The 15,133-nt window shown below is 40.9% G+C and overlaps 2 protein-coding genes and 1 long non-coding RNA gene across 4 annotated transcripts; 2 read left to right on the top strand and 1 right to left on the bottom strand.

Annotated features, from left to right (window-relative positions):
- Positions 1-264: 264 nt before the first annotated feature.
- LOC129779478 (uncharacterized) lies at positions 265-1,706 on the top strand. Its single transcript, XM_055786962.1, has 2 exons — positions 265-1,395; positions 1,462-1,706. Exon 1 carries the CDS (start codon positions 389-391, stop codon positions 1,196-1,198), a length of 810 nt encoding a protein of 269 aa, XP_055642937.1. The 5' UTR covers positions 265-388; the 3' UTR covers positions 1,199-1,395; positions 1,462-1,706.
- Positions 1,707-9,203: 7,497 nt separating this feature from the next.
- LOC129780589 (uncharacterized) lies at positions 9,204-10,454 on the bottom strand. The gene is made up of 3 exons (XR_008743966.1): positions 10,232-10,454; positions 9,710-9,954; positions 9,204-9,638 (listed from the first exon to the last, which is right to left on the bottom strand). It is a non-coding gene; the product is annotated as an uncharacterized LOC129780589 (long non-coding RNA).
- Positions 10,455-10,903: 449 nt separating this feature from the next.
- Positions 10,904-11,624, top strand: LOC129779692 (nuclear pore complex protein Nup98-Nup96-like). 2 transcript variants are annotated; one of them, XM_055787321.1, is made up of 3 exons: positions 10,904-11,003; positions 11,071-11,183; positions 11,255-11,624. In XM_055787321.1, exons 2-3 carry the CDS (start codon positions 11,178-11,180, stop codon positions 11,528-11,530), a joined length of 282 nt encoding a protein of 93 aa, XP_055643296.1. In that variant the 5' UTR covers positions 10,904-11,003; positions 11,071-11,177; the 3' UTR covers positions 11,531-11,624. The 2 variants fall into 2 exon arrangements, with proteins under 2 accessions (XP_055643296.1, XP_055643297.1); XM_055787322.1 differs by having other exon boundaries at positions 10,905-11,007.
- The last annotated feature ends 3,509 nt before the right edge of the window (positions 11,625-15,133 follow it).

Genomic DNA, 15,133 nt, shown 5'->3' with positions numbered 1-15,133 from the left:
GCCAAGGAAAGAATATGCAGTCTATCTTCTAACGGAGAGCTATCACCGGAGGTTTCTTCACAGGAACGGGGAGACAGTCTGCAATGAAATGCGTCAACGATTCTTCGTACCCGGACTTCGAATTCTGATTCGGCAGGTGGCAAAGCAGTGCGTGACGTGTCGTATTCGAAAGGTTGTTCCAAATCCTCCTCTGATGTCAGCTCTGCCTGCAGTTCGTGTTACAGGAATGATCAGACCGTTTACATTCACTGGAGTGGACTATCTAGGACCAATACAGGTCAAGCAAGGTCGCAGCTTGGTAAAGAGGTGGGTGGCATTGTTTACCTGCTTGACTATACGTGCTGTACATCTAGAAGTGGTGCACAGTCTGTCCACCCAGTCATGTATAATGGCCATCAGACGTTTTGTGGCTCGTCGTGGTTCCCCGGAGAATTTTTATAGTGACAACGGCACAAATTTCTTGGGAGCGAGCAACATATTGAAGAATCAGATACAGAATATCCATGAGGACTGTGCGGTCACGTTTACGAACAGCAAGACCAACTGGATTTTCAATCCACCATCAGCACCTCATATGGGCGGTTCATGGGAGCGTATGGTGCGCTCCGTAAAGGCTGCCATGTCAGCAATTGCGGACCATCCACATCATCCGAACGATGAAGTTCTGGAGACGGTAGTGCTGGAGGCTGAGGCCATTGTCAACTCCAGGCCGCTAACTTACATCCCTTTGGAATCGATTGAGCAGGAGTCGCTTACGCCGAATCATTTCCTGCTCTTTGGCACCAAGGGTATCACACAGCCGGAGATGTCGACAAGGCTGGAAGGAGGAATCCTGCGTGACAGCTGGCGTCTAGCGCAATGCCTGGTGGATCATTTTTGGAACCGTTGGATTCGAGAGTACCTTCCAACTATAACCAGACGCACCAAGTGGTTCGAACCGGCTAAGCCGTTGGAAGTTGGGGACCTGGTACTCGTGGTAGAAGAGAGTAAACGGAACGGATGGTTGAGAGGCAGAATTCTAGATGTGGTTAAGGCAGCGGATGGGCAAGTTCGACGAGCAGTTGTGCGGACTAAAAACGGAATACTCAACAGACCTGCAGTGAAATTGGCACTTCTGGATCTTCAGAAACCTGGGGACGGTCCGGAACTACACGGGCAGGGGGATGTTACGAAACCACAGGGCAGTTTCGTGCAGTAGGAGGGTGAGCTCAGCCCGTCCGTAGCAGCCAACGTAAAAACAACAAATAAATAACGAGAAACGTTAGACAGCAAAACACAGTAGCAAAAACAAAAGAATCTCACGTGATACGGCAAAAGAGTGGCAAACGAGTTGAGAAGAAAAATAATTAGTTATCCTAGAATAAAAACCTTTTCCTAATATATCTATATCCTACGGTTAGTAAAACTTACTTCTATAATATATACTATTTCTACAACTATACTTACAACTTATTCTTACAGCTATTTACATTTACATTCCTACAACAAATCTTAACCTATTTCTATAATCAAGAGTGAACTTAAAGGTAAATGAATTTATAAACTTAGCTAGACTTATAACTAATAGTACGGTCATTTAGTAGTCACTAATCAAGAGGATTTATAAAAGAAGTGTTCGGATAAAACGAAGAACAAAACGAAAATGTAAGTGAAAACTTTGTATATTGTGAACCATGAATTTAAACGAATACATTACAGCTTTGAAGCTGCGAGTTAGCTGCTATCTGGACGTTTTTCTTAACCCATCCGAACAATATCAGAGATGTTATAATAATCGTTTTTAAGTTATAAATTTGGAAATTTAACATGTTTTAAGTCTTCGATCAATATTCATATGTGACTAAACTAGAACTATGCTACTAGTATCCTTCCCGCAAGTCTGGTATTTTTTCAAATTTTGCTTATTGGCTTCAATTTAATACATCGATCATTAAAACCGGTTCAGTAGTTCAAATGTTATAATTTTTTGCAGAAAGTTATTTTTGGACAAAGGGGGAAAAATGATTTTTCGAACCACCGGATTACTTTGAAACATCATATCTAAAAAAACAAAAAAAAATAGCATCTATGATATCGAGATATGTTATGTAAAAAATCCTCAGCTTTCAAGAAAAAATATAAAAATATAGCGCCCTCTAGTTCAAAGTCATAAAAAAAATAAAAAACGACTACGATCAATAATTACTAAAATATAATTATTTTTTTCGCAAGTTAAATATTTTTTAATAAAAGGCTAAGTCATTAGTTTCAATTTTATATGTCGATCATCTAAATCGATTCAGTGATTCAAAAGTTATTAATTTTCATTTGTCATTTTTAGGAAAACGTGGAAAAAATTGATTTTTCGGACCACTTAATAACTTATGTGTTGTAAGTGTGTTTAAATGTTCCAACGATCTACACATACATACGCGCTGTTAATTTTAATAAAAATCAGTATTTCTTCGTTGATACATTGAACATCCACCAAGGCTTGCGGTCTTGTCGTTGATGAAATTTATAAGAAAATACAGTGTATATTTTTCGTCCGCCATGCAAGGCTATACAAGTTTTAGATCCCCACACGGCCATGAACCATGTCTGTGGTAACAATATCGAACAGTAACCCATATTTCGTCATAAGCTGACCCGAAAGTGAATGTTCATTCTATTCTTAATAATTTATTAAGAATAGAATGAAAATTTTTATTCGATTTTGTTTTAATACTTAGAAGACATAGTCCTGACCCTAGCTTAGCTATGTTTCAATAAATCTCCTTGCATTTCAGCAAAACAATCTTATCTAGAACAAAAAATTATTATCAGAGACAATTTTCGTTCAAGATTTTTCGTTACCTGCAGAGAATGCAATTTTTCATTAATTGTCAATAATCGTATCCTCTCTTTCGTCTGCAATGATGTCAGGGCAAAAGTACTTATGTGTATAAGTTCCAAACTTCATACACACCAGATGGGCCAACCAGAAAGACTGCCGGGCCGCAGGTTGAGTATCGCTGGACTAACGTCATGTGTATTGATATAAACTAAATATAATAACTTTCACCCTTCTAAAACTATGGAAAAATGTCATATGTTGAGTCAAATATCTTTGATGTGATGAATAGAGCTCTTTTATTTTTCAAAAACCTGTGAAATATTGTTATATCCAAAAAGTCTACAACAAAAATGAAAAGTGTTTTACAGATATGTCTGTAAATTTACAAACATATTTGTAAATCTGGCATCTCTGGTGGTCTAAGAATTTATTGCAAGAAATCGCTTGAAAACATACATGAATTTGCTTGAAAATTAAGTGCATTGAGTCCGCACCACTTAGGTAATTATAATTTCCTGGAATATGCGTTTTGGACAGCGGAAAATAGCTTTCGTCGTCCAGAACGAAAGACGTATTTTTTGGTCATCCACCGACACTGTGATTTAACCGTCTCAATCTGCTCCTCCGTGTACTCCGGCGACCTCGTCTTCTTTCTGCAGACGATTCCTTCCATCTTGAGGGTCCGATGGATCAATACGTGGGAGCAACCATATTTCCGACCGGTGTCACGTAGGCTGGTTGCGTCCTTGTTGTCAAACAGCTTCTTTAACGATGTCTTCCTCTACTTCGTCATTATCGTCACCGGACGACCACTTCCGACCTTCCGTTCTACGTTCAGGGAACCCAGGATACGATATACCGTACTGACAGGTACATTTTCTTCCTTAAAATGTGCTACCGTGAACTTTTTTCCTTGCTGGAAATGCGTTTCGTAGAACCGTACAATGCGTTCGCGGAGCACGTGCTGTTTCGACGCCATATTTGCTTTGACTAAATTCAAACTAGCAAAATCAAACACGCCTACTGTTTCTAGGGAGCCCAAAGAGCAATTTTCTTGGAGAAAGAAAATTTTACGCTCTTTATTTGAGTTACTGAAAGGTATTGAAAAAATTCTCATTTTGACGTAGGACTACGTCTAACCGGAAGATATAGGGGGTGAAATGGAAATCCAGGCACTGAACAAGTAGGAAAAAATGCAAGATTTGGAACGCTTATAACTCGAGCATTTCTCAATAGATCGCAAAGGTTTTTGCATCAATTGATAGGAAATATATCTACGCATCTATCATAACGAATAACATTTCATTTTTCTTGAGATAAATAATTGAATAATTGTGAAATATCAAGCATTGTCAAAATGCACTATGTGCCCATTTTTGATTGGTCCATTTTGTGCTCCTCAAATCGTACCGACCAAAACGGGCAACCAGAACAGCAGCGAAATAGAATGAAGCACGATTGGAAAGGAAAAAGAAAAAAAAGAACGAAACATTGGTCGCAGTCTCACACATGCGTAATTCTCGAGCCAGCCAGTCAGCTTAAAAATCCCCGCTCCGCTGCCGTAACGATCATTCTCATTCAAACCGTACACCACATCGGTTCGCATCACAACACATCAACAAACCAACCCAAGCAGCCATGTCTGGACATGGTAAAGGAGGAAAAGTGAAGGGAAAGGCAAAATCCCGCTCGAACCGTGTTGATCTGGAGTTCCCCGCAAGGGTAGCTAGGCCGAGCGCGTTAGTACCAGTGCACCAGTCCACCTAGCCGGCGTTATATAGTTTCGGCCGCCGAAGTGATCGAGTTGGCTGGTAGAGCTGCTCGCGACGATAAGAAAAACCGCATTCAGAACAGAACACATCAAGACAACAACAGGCAGTTGCAGCGAGTGGCGAGTGGCGAGTGGCAAACGCAATCGCAAAACGGCATCAGGTAGCAGAAGAAAAAAGTTTGTTCTTTATACAAACTGCTTTGGTGGCAAATCCAGAACAAGGCGGCATCGAGGGTGTTCGAAATGGTTTTTTTCAAAACCACGAGTACTAAGTTTTCTAAATTGGAACCATTCCATAAAACAAGGCGCTTTTCAGGGCCATTAAACCTTCCAAAAAAGAGTTTAGGAGATACAGTTGAATGCTTTCTAAAACATTATTCAAAATAATAATAAAACACAAATTGATTTTTTCATAATTTGTTTGCCAGGATCTGATGAGTATGTGAATTTGGCAGTTGTTCTGAGCTTATTGATAGTTGGGGACTTTCCTGATTATTCAATTTTCACCAATTCTTAAATTATTTCCAGATTGAAAGTACAGTAATTTACAATTAGTTCGACATTTAGCTAATTGGACGGACATGTAATGCGACTTATTTAGTTGGACATTTTTGTAAACATAGAGATCCAAATTATGACCCCAAATTGAAAGTCGACACTGTACCACTGTCATCGTAAATATTCAATTACAGGTTGAAATCGCCTCCAATGCGACACTGAGTGGCGCTTCGGCACGTCGCATTGAATGTAATTTACTGTAAAATATGTCACAAGCTGGATGGGAAGAAATTTTCCAACTGTGAAAGCTGTGGCGAGTGGCAAATGCAATCGCTAAACAGAAAGGTTTAGCCGAACAAGATGGGGATATCGAGTGATAACAAAACAATAAACTCTTTGGATTGAAGATAATTATGTGATCCTGAAAAGGACCCTTTTTAGCCTGCATGTGAATCCAACGAGCGAACAAATCGTAATGAATGTATTTTTTTGCCATCGCTCCCTTTTAACGCTCATTCGTTCGTCTCGTTGGACTCGCCCCTCTGGCTGAGTCTGCCGATTTGTCTCTATCCTGTGAGTGTGTACCGCTAGATAATAAAACACGCGGACCTCAAAAAAATATCTTATTTTCTTTCAAACCGTAAACCCGTGAGGTTGTACGGCATCGGCATCGTGGACGTAACAAAGGAGGACAAGTTAAGGGAAAGGCAAAGTCTCACTCGAACCGTGCAGGTCTCCAGTTCCCTGTTGGTCGCATTCACTGATTGCTCCGCAAGGGTAACTAGGCCGAACGGATTGGTGCCGGAGCACCAGTATACCTAACAGCGATTATAGAGTTTCGGCCGTCGGAGTGCTAGAGTTGGCTTGCAAAGCTGCTCACGACAATCAGAAAACCCGCATCAAGAACAGAGCAACTTCGGTTCGGCGCTCATCAAGGCAACAATTAGTTTCAGTGAGTGGCAAAGTGTTTCTCCGGCACGTCGCATTAAATGTAATTTACTGAACCACTTGTCCCAAGCTGGATGGGAAGAAATTTTCCAACTGTGAAAGCTGTGGCGAGTGGCAAACGCAATAGCTAAGCAGGAAGGTATAACCAAACAAGATGGGAAATCGAGTGATAACAAAAACACAACACCAAAGGTTCTTTTCAGAACCATCAACATATTCATAAAGAGTAAACAGTAAACTAATCCATTTTTCAGGTAGATAGGTAGGTATTCACGTATTCAAAATAAAACAATATATTTAAAATATATATTTCACAAAAGCTGTCCCCTTTGTATTGTCCTACGTCACTCCGGTTATGTCCCCGACATTACCCACCCGTCTTTTTTATTTAACACCCGTTATTTCGAAAAAGCAATGTCGGACGATAAGGTTGGTGTGTTGGTGTAGGTGATGAAAGTTGTGAAATGTTGCAATGTGAGTTTATAGAAGGTTTGTAATTCTTTCCAATAACAGAACCAAAAAGACTCGATACTTTGTTAGTTGAACGTCATAAATTGGGCACACAGGCCGTCAAACGTATTATTGTTGTTGTTTGACTCCGCCTACAGCCTTTTGTTTTGAGGAGGAGGATGTGTGATGCTACTAGTTTATAATGATAACCGTGTTGATAACGCCTGTTATCCCACCTTGTATGCACACTAGGGCTCCAATAAATGTATTGGAAAAATCGACCCTAAAATTTCAAAAAATTGCCCTAAACAAAATGTTTACCACCTCGAAAAAACACCCTATGCGAAATATTAGCTAAATCGGACTTAAAAAAGGGTGGCGCAAAGCGGTCAAAGTTTAAGTTTTTCGAAAATCGAAAAATCACCCAAGGGGGAAGTAAAGGAAATCGGGATTTTCAATAAAAAAATTTAAGCCGAATGTCTTAAAATTGCGGAAAACGTCGAGATCTAGTGTCATCTCGAATTTTTTTTTTGTCAAAAATCGACACTCTAGGACTACGCACCTTCTCTCGACTCATGTCCAATCACTGTTCGTTAGACGCGCTACTCTTTCGTTTTAATCTTGCCGATGGCAATATCTGTGCTTGTGGCCAAGGTTACCACGGCATCGAACACGTTGTTTGGTCGTGCGAGGTGTATCTTGTTGCCAGATCGAATTTAGAAAACTCTCTTCGGGCCAGAGGAAGACAGCCCAATGTGCCGGTGAGTGATGTGTTGGCTCGGTTAGACCTTGATTACATGTCCCAAATATATGTCTTCCTAAAAGTTATCGATCTTCGTGTGTGATTGTCCTTATATCCTTATATTCTCCTTTTCCTTTTCCTTCGCGAGAAATCAAATCCCTTCTTACTAACAATAGAATAAGGTGAAAAGTAAATACATATTAGATATAAGATAGGCTTAAGAATTGAGTATGATGAATGTGAGTGCGAATGTGAGTGTGAACATTGTCAACATATCCTTATATCCCTTCCTTTTCCTGAAAAAAATGTCACCCTTCCAAACTCGAGCAAACCGCGAGTAATCGGTTCTCTACTTCATTAACACTAGAATTAATGAAAAATGTTTATATATACTTGTAACAATACAGAAGACGGCGAAGTTCCTCTAGGAACGTTAGTGCCATTGAAGAAGAAGAAGAACAATACGGATAGGAGTTTGGCTCCTTTAAACTTAAGTAACTGAGCCTGTAAAAATAAACGATTTAATAAAAAAAAAATTATCTCGATTTTTCATTCGGAAGTTGTTGCGAAATGTTGATTTGCACGATAATATACCCTATGCAAAATATTGGCACATTCGAATTATATTTATTAGTGTTGCAGACGTTAAAATTTGAGTTTTTTGAAAAACTGAAAAATCAGCGGAAATCGGGATTTCCAAAAATTTTGTTCGATGCCAAATGTCTTAAAATTGCATGACACATCGAGATTTACAGTTATCTAAAAAAAAAAATTTGTTAAAAATCGACTTTTCAAACGGAAAACGACCAAGCGCCAAAAAAAATTTTTTTTCGAGACAACAGTAAATCTCGACTAGTAATGTAATTTTAAGACATTTGGTACTAATATTTTTTTTTAAACCCCGATTTTCGGAGATTTTTCGTTTTTCAAAAAAACTCAAATTTTTACATCTGGGACACTAATAAATTAAGTTCGAATGACATTTCGCAGCAAGTTCCGAATGAACAATCGAAATAACTATTTTTATTGGTTCCCAAAACCATACGTTTCGTTTCGTTTTCCAAAATAAAACCAAGTCCCAGAGTGTCGATTTTTGACAAAAAAAATTTCGAGATAACACTAGATCTCGACATTTCATGCAATTTTAGACATTTGACATAAAAAAAAATTTCGACAATCCCGATTTCCGATTCCCTTGGGTGATTTTTCGATTTTCAAAAAACTCAAACTTTGACTGCTTTGCGCCACTCTCCCTTAAGTCCGATTAAGCTAATATCTGGCATAGGGTGTTTTTTCGAGGTGGTGAACATTTTTATGAGGTAACTTTTTGAAATTAGAGATGACCATTTTCATTGGCACCCTAAGGGCGATTACACATTATCCGGTTTTCGCCGGACCGGTTTCAAAAAGCGCCGCTGGGTTTGGACGGATAACCGGACAACAATGTGAAAGAGACCTCGCACTACACAAAACCGTACATCTCTCACATACACATACATGCATTCATTTATATAGTGGATTGACAGGTAAACATTGCTGCAAATATTCCTGCTATATGTAGCTGATTGCATATGGTGCAAATATTCGCGGAAAAACATGCATGCGACTAATTGCCTGTTGTTTGTTCCAGATGGTCATTTGTTCCCGATGAATTTTCAAAAACATTATCAAGTCGCTTCAAATCATTTCGCCCCATTTCAGGATACGTTCACGAGCCTTTTCAGTGATTCGCAAAGCACCCACGTTCATCTTGGGCACATATGGTTCAACAACGGCTCCTAAACGACGGCACAAATAGCATGCAAATAGCACAAATAGCATGATTTATTTCACAAGCTCTGTTGCCACGTATTTTTCCAACAGTCTCAGAAACAGTATTAAATAAAAGTGTAAAATTTGATGAGTCAATAATAATAACATTTGGTAACAACTAGGGGCACTATTTATTTATATGCATAATGTGTTCACTTCCTGTGATTATCTTGCTTCTTCTTCTTTTTGGCTTTAAGAGGGTTTAAACTTCTCAGTTCATTCGCCTCTAGCATGTGATTATCTTGAAATAAAATAACATCATAATTTTCCTTCAAACATTATTTCATTGCTGCTTCCGCAGATCCTAGTTCAGACACGCGCTCAGCATTCCGTAGCCGCAATTCCTCAAGCACGTACTCCTGGGGCAGAAGCAGCTTCTCGAGCGCATTTCGCATCAACATACAGCTATTTGTTACGCGGATCCTGGGCAAAGAATGACCGAATCAGATATGCTGGGTAATTTCGTTCCGACAGAACCGATGGCTCAGCGTCGGGCAGGGAAATATCTTGATCACCGAACACATATCGGACAGTTTGGACTTGAGTCCTTTGAGCCGAACCTCGGCCACCTCGTCGTCAATCGCGTTCCAGGTCAGGTCAAACTGTGTGGAATACCCAATACAAATATTAGAAGAGTGAGCTTTTTTTTGTGTTTAATTTAACAAAAACTAACCTTCTCGCTTAAAATCTGCTCCTTGATGAACCAGTTGGAGATTTGTTCGACAGTGATTTCAAAAAAGGGTTGTTGTTTAATTAACGAAAGTTAATTGTAGGACTCGCTCTATTTGTCGAAGGACACAACGTTGATAACACAGTCCGTGTCAATATGTTCCATGATGACATTGTGCATCTTTGACCATTGCTTCACATTGACCAGAAACTTGGATCACCGAATTTGTCCCACAGCACAGGTCGTTACTAAAGAAGCGAAAGAAAAATTTCGGCATCCATTGCACTCGCAAATTCTAAATTGATTTCAAAATCAACAAACAAACGTCAACAGCACACATATACTAGTACATGGGAAGAAAATTGTCTGAATAGTACTAATACTTAAGGCTGATTTAGACGGTGCCAGTCAACGCGCTAGTAGAAGATTCCAATCACTAGAGTCTAGTTATTAGGCCGATTACACATTATCCGGTTTCTGCCGGACCGGTCTGAAACCCAAATGGCAAATTTCAACCGTACCAACCTCTTTACGGCGCCGTGATGCAGCGGTCTACTGCGACTGCAATGTCCGGTGACCGGACAAGCATTATACGCGATGACAGTAGTATTGTATCGACATCTGGTGGAGACATCAGTTTGGGAAAGCAAATCATTCTCTATAACATTCTCAGACCATAAGACAGTTTTAAGTTGTTCAAGCTTTGAATGAAAATTTTCACTTCAAATTATTTGATTACTCGAAACACGTGGAACTGATTCTTACTTAATTATGTTTGTATAACGTTCTTGATGTTTTCACCAAAACTTATAATTATAATATGAAATCACTATCAAACACAATTCTTGTTCAGGGTTTTTTCACTACTTGCGAAAGAACGTATTGCTATATTACATAAAATATATTTATTACAAAAAATGTTTATTTTCATTCATAATTTTTATTTTGTACATGTGTTAATTGCACCTAAAAATTTATTTTTACTGCCACTTCCCAAAAGCAAAACACGAAACTAAATACCATCAACGCGAATTGACAGTTGTTTGTCATGTCTGTTAGTATTAGTACGATTCAGGCAATTTTTCGTCCCATGTATTAGTATGTGTGTGCTATTGACGTTTGTTTATTTTGAAATCATTTCAAAAGTTGCAAGTGATATGCATGCTGAAAATTATATTTCGCTTTATTTCGCTGCTGAAGAACAAGTGAAGTGATGCAAATTTCTGCTCAAAGCGAAGCAATGGTCACAGGCGCACGAGGTCATCATGGAGTGTTTTGCCATGGATTGTGTTCAACGGTGGGTAATGTCAGCGACAAATTATTCATAATTCATTGATTAACTTCTGTTTTTGTTTTGCTCACAGAAAACTTCCATCATTTAAATTCGATACTGAACGAGTTCTAGAATGTCAAACAAATTTTCAACTGTTCCATCAAGGGGCAGATTTCGAGCGACTTCATCCAGCTGAATATGAAGGTGAGTGTTTGTTAACTTGAACACACCAAAATAGTTTCTCTTCTAATATTCTTATTCGGTATTTCATACAGTTCAACCTGACCCGGAACGCGATCGACGAAGAGGTGGTTAAAGCTTGGCTCGAGGAATTCAAGACCAAACTGTGCGATCTGTGCTCGGTGATCAAGATGTTTCCCTGCCCGACGCTGAAGCATCGACTCTGTCAGAACGCAATCACCCAGCTATTGGTCATCCGCTATGCGTTGATGCAAAATGCGCTCGAGAAGCTGCTTCTGCCCCAGGAATACGTCCTCGAGAAATTGCGGCTGAGCGCGTTTCTGGACGAGGATCCGCGGAAGCAGCGATGAATAGCGTTTGAAAGAAATGTATGATGTAATTTTAATCGCAAAGCAATATTACTACAATGCTGAAACAAAAAAAAACACTCTAGAATAAATGGATGGGTACACATTCTTTCGTACGCAAATTTCAAGATGATCACAGGAAGTGAACAGATAATACATATAAATAAGTAGTGCCCCTGGCTTGTTAGGCAATGTTATTATAATTGGCTCATAAAAATTTTTTCATTTTTATCTAACTATCTGAGACTGTTAAAAAAGTATGTGGCAACAGAGCGTGTGAAATAAATCATGCTGTTTGTGTATGATTAGAAATAAAATAAATTAGTGAGTGAATGAGTACACAGCAACTGGACAAAAGTTAGTTTTTGTAATACTGTTGATGACAGCCAAGTCTTTTGTCCAGTAAGTTTTTCATGTTCATTTATCATTGCAAATTTACGTTGCCGTCGTTGTGAGAATCATTGTAAAACGAGATGCGCCTAAGATGAACGTGTGCGCTCTGCAAATTACGGAAAAGGTTTGCGAACGTATTTTGAAATGGGGCGGAAAGGTTTATTACACCTTTGACCGCTCTGACGGCACTTATCGGTAAAAACACCGTCCTGATGTGCGCCTGTGAGGCCTGCACTCACTTTGGCCGTGCCAAACTTCGACATTCATATGTACTTTCCAAGAAACGCAAATTTGAGCAGGCTCGTGGTTGCAGCAGCAGCTGTGGTTTCAAGATTTTTCATATGCAATCTGTTCATGACCCATCCCCAAAAGGCACATCATGAGAGGGTGCTCACAAACAATGGTGGGAATTCAGAAAACACGGGTTCGATCAGCTCGGTGCAGCTGTACCACAGGTTATAAGAACAAGGTACAGATGCTTGATCTTCGCTCACTCATATGCGATCGGGTAGCGAAAGATGCGCAAGGGAATTGGGGAGTTCACCGCTGCCGATAGCGATCGAGAACATCGCACAGATATGCGATCAGCAAAGCGTAAGCGGAAATGATTTTATTATTCTGCCGAGCAGATACGTCCGAATCGTTCACTATGGAATCAACAATAAATTAAATATTTTATCGGATGTTTTGTTAAATGAATACAAGTTGTAATGTTGTGAAACTGTACATTGTGAATATAAGTTTTATATACCTAGTGTTTTCATGTGAATATATGTAGTTCTACCAGAACTGTATTTTGAATGAAGAGAAGGATTCTTTGATGTTTGTGCCGGTTGTTCCGCCGTTTTGTATTTACTATCGACATTGCGTGGAGTGCAGTTCGAGTTTTTGTTCGCCGATAGCAACTTGTGGTGGAGAAAATAATTTCCCCATACAATGTTGGCAGCTGGAAATTGTGGGCTGTCGAATTGAGCCAGCCACCTAACAGCAATCAGTTGTATGTAGCAGAAATATTTGCAGCAATGTTCACCTGTCAAACCACTGTATAAACAAATGCATGTATGTGTATGTGAAAGATGTACGGTTTTGTATAGCGCGAGGTCTCTTTCACATTGTTATCCGGTTATCCGTCCAAACCCAGCGGCGCTTTTTGAAACCGGTCCGGCAGAAACCGGATAATGTGTAATCGCCCTAAGGCACACACTTGGTTCGCTACTATCTTCGGGATTGCGCCGCACCTAGCAGTGCTCATTCTCATACAGGCCGCAGCATAAGTGAGAGCGACACAGTGTCCCAGAGCGTGTTGCATGATTCCTCGGTTTTAAGAGCCACACAATATCCAAGATACGTGGGTCCAAATGAGTGAGTTTCTACATCTAGAGATGACACGAAGTAAATGCCTCACGAAGAGATATTTCGGCGAGGCCGTGGTCATCGTCACGGTGTATCGCTTCACGGTGATTGTGGAAAAATGCGTTTCAGTATTTGGCCTGGAGCTTCAGAGAATTTATTTAAAATTCCGTTAGGGGTGTCGGTAGTATCGGCGACATATCTGAGTACCGAGCACCGATGAAGAGAATCTGCTGGAACCAGGAAGCGTTTAACGGTACGAAGAGCTTGAGGATATTGGGTACTCGTCTGTAGTTTCTATTTGGAAGACCCTACCGGTTCCGAACACTAGATCGGAAATAATGGAAGGGCTCGACTGTGATGGACGGACTAGGGGCTTCCATGGTGCTTGTGGCAGGGTTGCATCATGGTATCTGGCCTTATGATGCAGCGCGTTGTCGTCCTGAAGAAAACGGTGGAAGTAAACACTCGATCACAGGATCAGGACGGCTCTGTTGAACGCTGCACGACTGAGTCTTCGGCACCTGGGGGTCCTATAATATGACAGGCAGTGCGTAACCTTTGCCCCGGGTCACTTCAATCTCTTCGGCGTTGAGGCTACGAGGTACTGAAACGTACTGACATGAATAGCATGCCAAGCTTTGTTCACAGTTCCTCGCAGGACTGATCTGGCCATCTTACTTATTTAATCAACAAAAGGCCCCAGTGGCCTGTGCTGTACACAAAAGTCGTCTCCATTCACCTCGGTCCATAGCTGTTTGTCGCCAGCCATGCAGTCTGTGTAGGATCCGCAAGTCGGCTTCTACTTGGTCGAGCCATCTTTCCCGCTGCGCACCTCTTCTCCTCGTTCCTATCGGGTCGTTGTCGAGGACCATTTTCACTGGGTTATCGTCCGACATTCTAACGACGTGCCCAGCCCAACGCAGCCGGCCGATTTTCGCGGTATGAACGATGGGTGGTTCTCCCAGCAGCTCATAGTTTGTTCGTCTTCTCCACATTCCGTCATCCATCTGCACTCCACCGTAGATGGTGTGCAACACCTTCCGTTCGAATACACTAAGGGCGCGCTGGTCCTCCGCGAGCATAACCCACGTCTCGTGGCCGTAGAGGACTACCGGTCTAATCAGTGTTTTATAGACGGTTAACTTCGTGATGCGGCGAATTTTACTCGGCCGTAGCGTCTTCCGGAGTCCAAGTTAAGCACGATTTCCTGCCATAATGCGTCTTTGTATTTCTCTGCTGGTGTCATTATCGGCGGTAACCACTGAGCCCAACTGACTTTCGGAAAATCGTGCCACTCGTGTCTATCCCCGCTCTTCTGATCACACCTTCTAAAGCGATATTAAATAGCAAGCAGAAAAGCCCATCACATTGCCGTAGCCCTCTCCGAGATTCGAAGGGACTCGAGAGGATCCCCGATACCTTGATCATTCGTGTCAGTTTATCCGGAAAACCGTGTTCGTGCATAATTTGCCATAGCTTGTCCCGATCGATTGTATCATAGGCTGATTTGAAGTCAATGAAAAGGTGATGTGTGGCTACGTTTAACTCGCGACCTTTCTGCAGAACCTGTCGTATCGCGAAAATCTGGTCCATGGTGGCTCGGGCACCCATAAATCCCGCTTGATATTGTCCCACGAACTCCTTTGTAAACGGTGATAGGGGGCGGTAAAGTATCTGAGAGAGTACCTTGTAGGCGGCGCTTAGCAGCGTGATCGCACGGTAATTATCGCAATCCAGCTTATCGCCCTTTTTGTAGATTGGACATACGATCCCTTCCATCCACTTCTTCGGTAAGCGCTCATCCTCCCAAATCTTGACGATTACCCAGTGCAGTGCTCTAACTAGTGCATCACCACCGTA

The sequence above is a fragment of the Toxorhynchites rutilus genome, chromosome 3 (assembly GCF_029784135.1).
Source record: "Toxorhynchites rutilus septentrionalis strain SRP chromosome 3, ASM2978413v1, whole genome shotgun sequence".
In the NCBI taxonomy this organism is placed as follows: Eukaryota; Metazoa; Arthropoda; class Insecta; order Diptera; family Culicidae; genus Toxorhynchites; species Toxorhynchites rutilus.
The sequence above is the reverse complement of the archived record's forward strand: the minus strand, read 5'-3'. Positions and strand labels throughout refer to the sequence as shown.

Coding starts and splice junctions, on each gene's coding strand:
- LOC129779478 (XM_055786962.1), top strand. CDS start 389: ATGGCCATCAGACGTTTTGTGGCTCGTCGTGGTTCCCCGGAGAATTTT.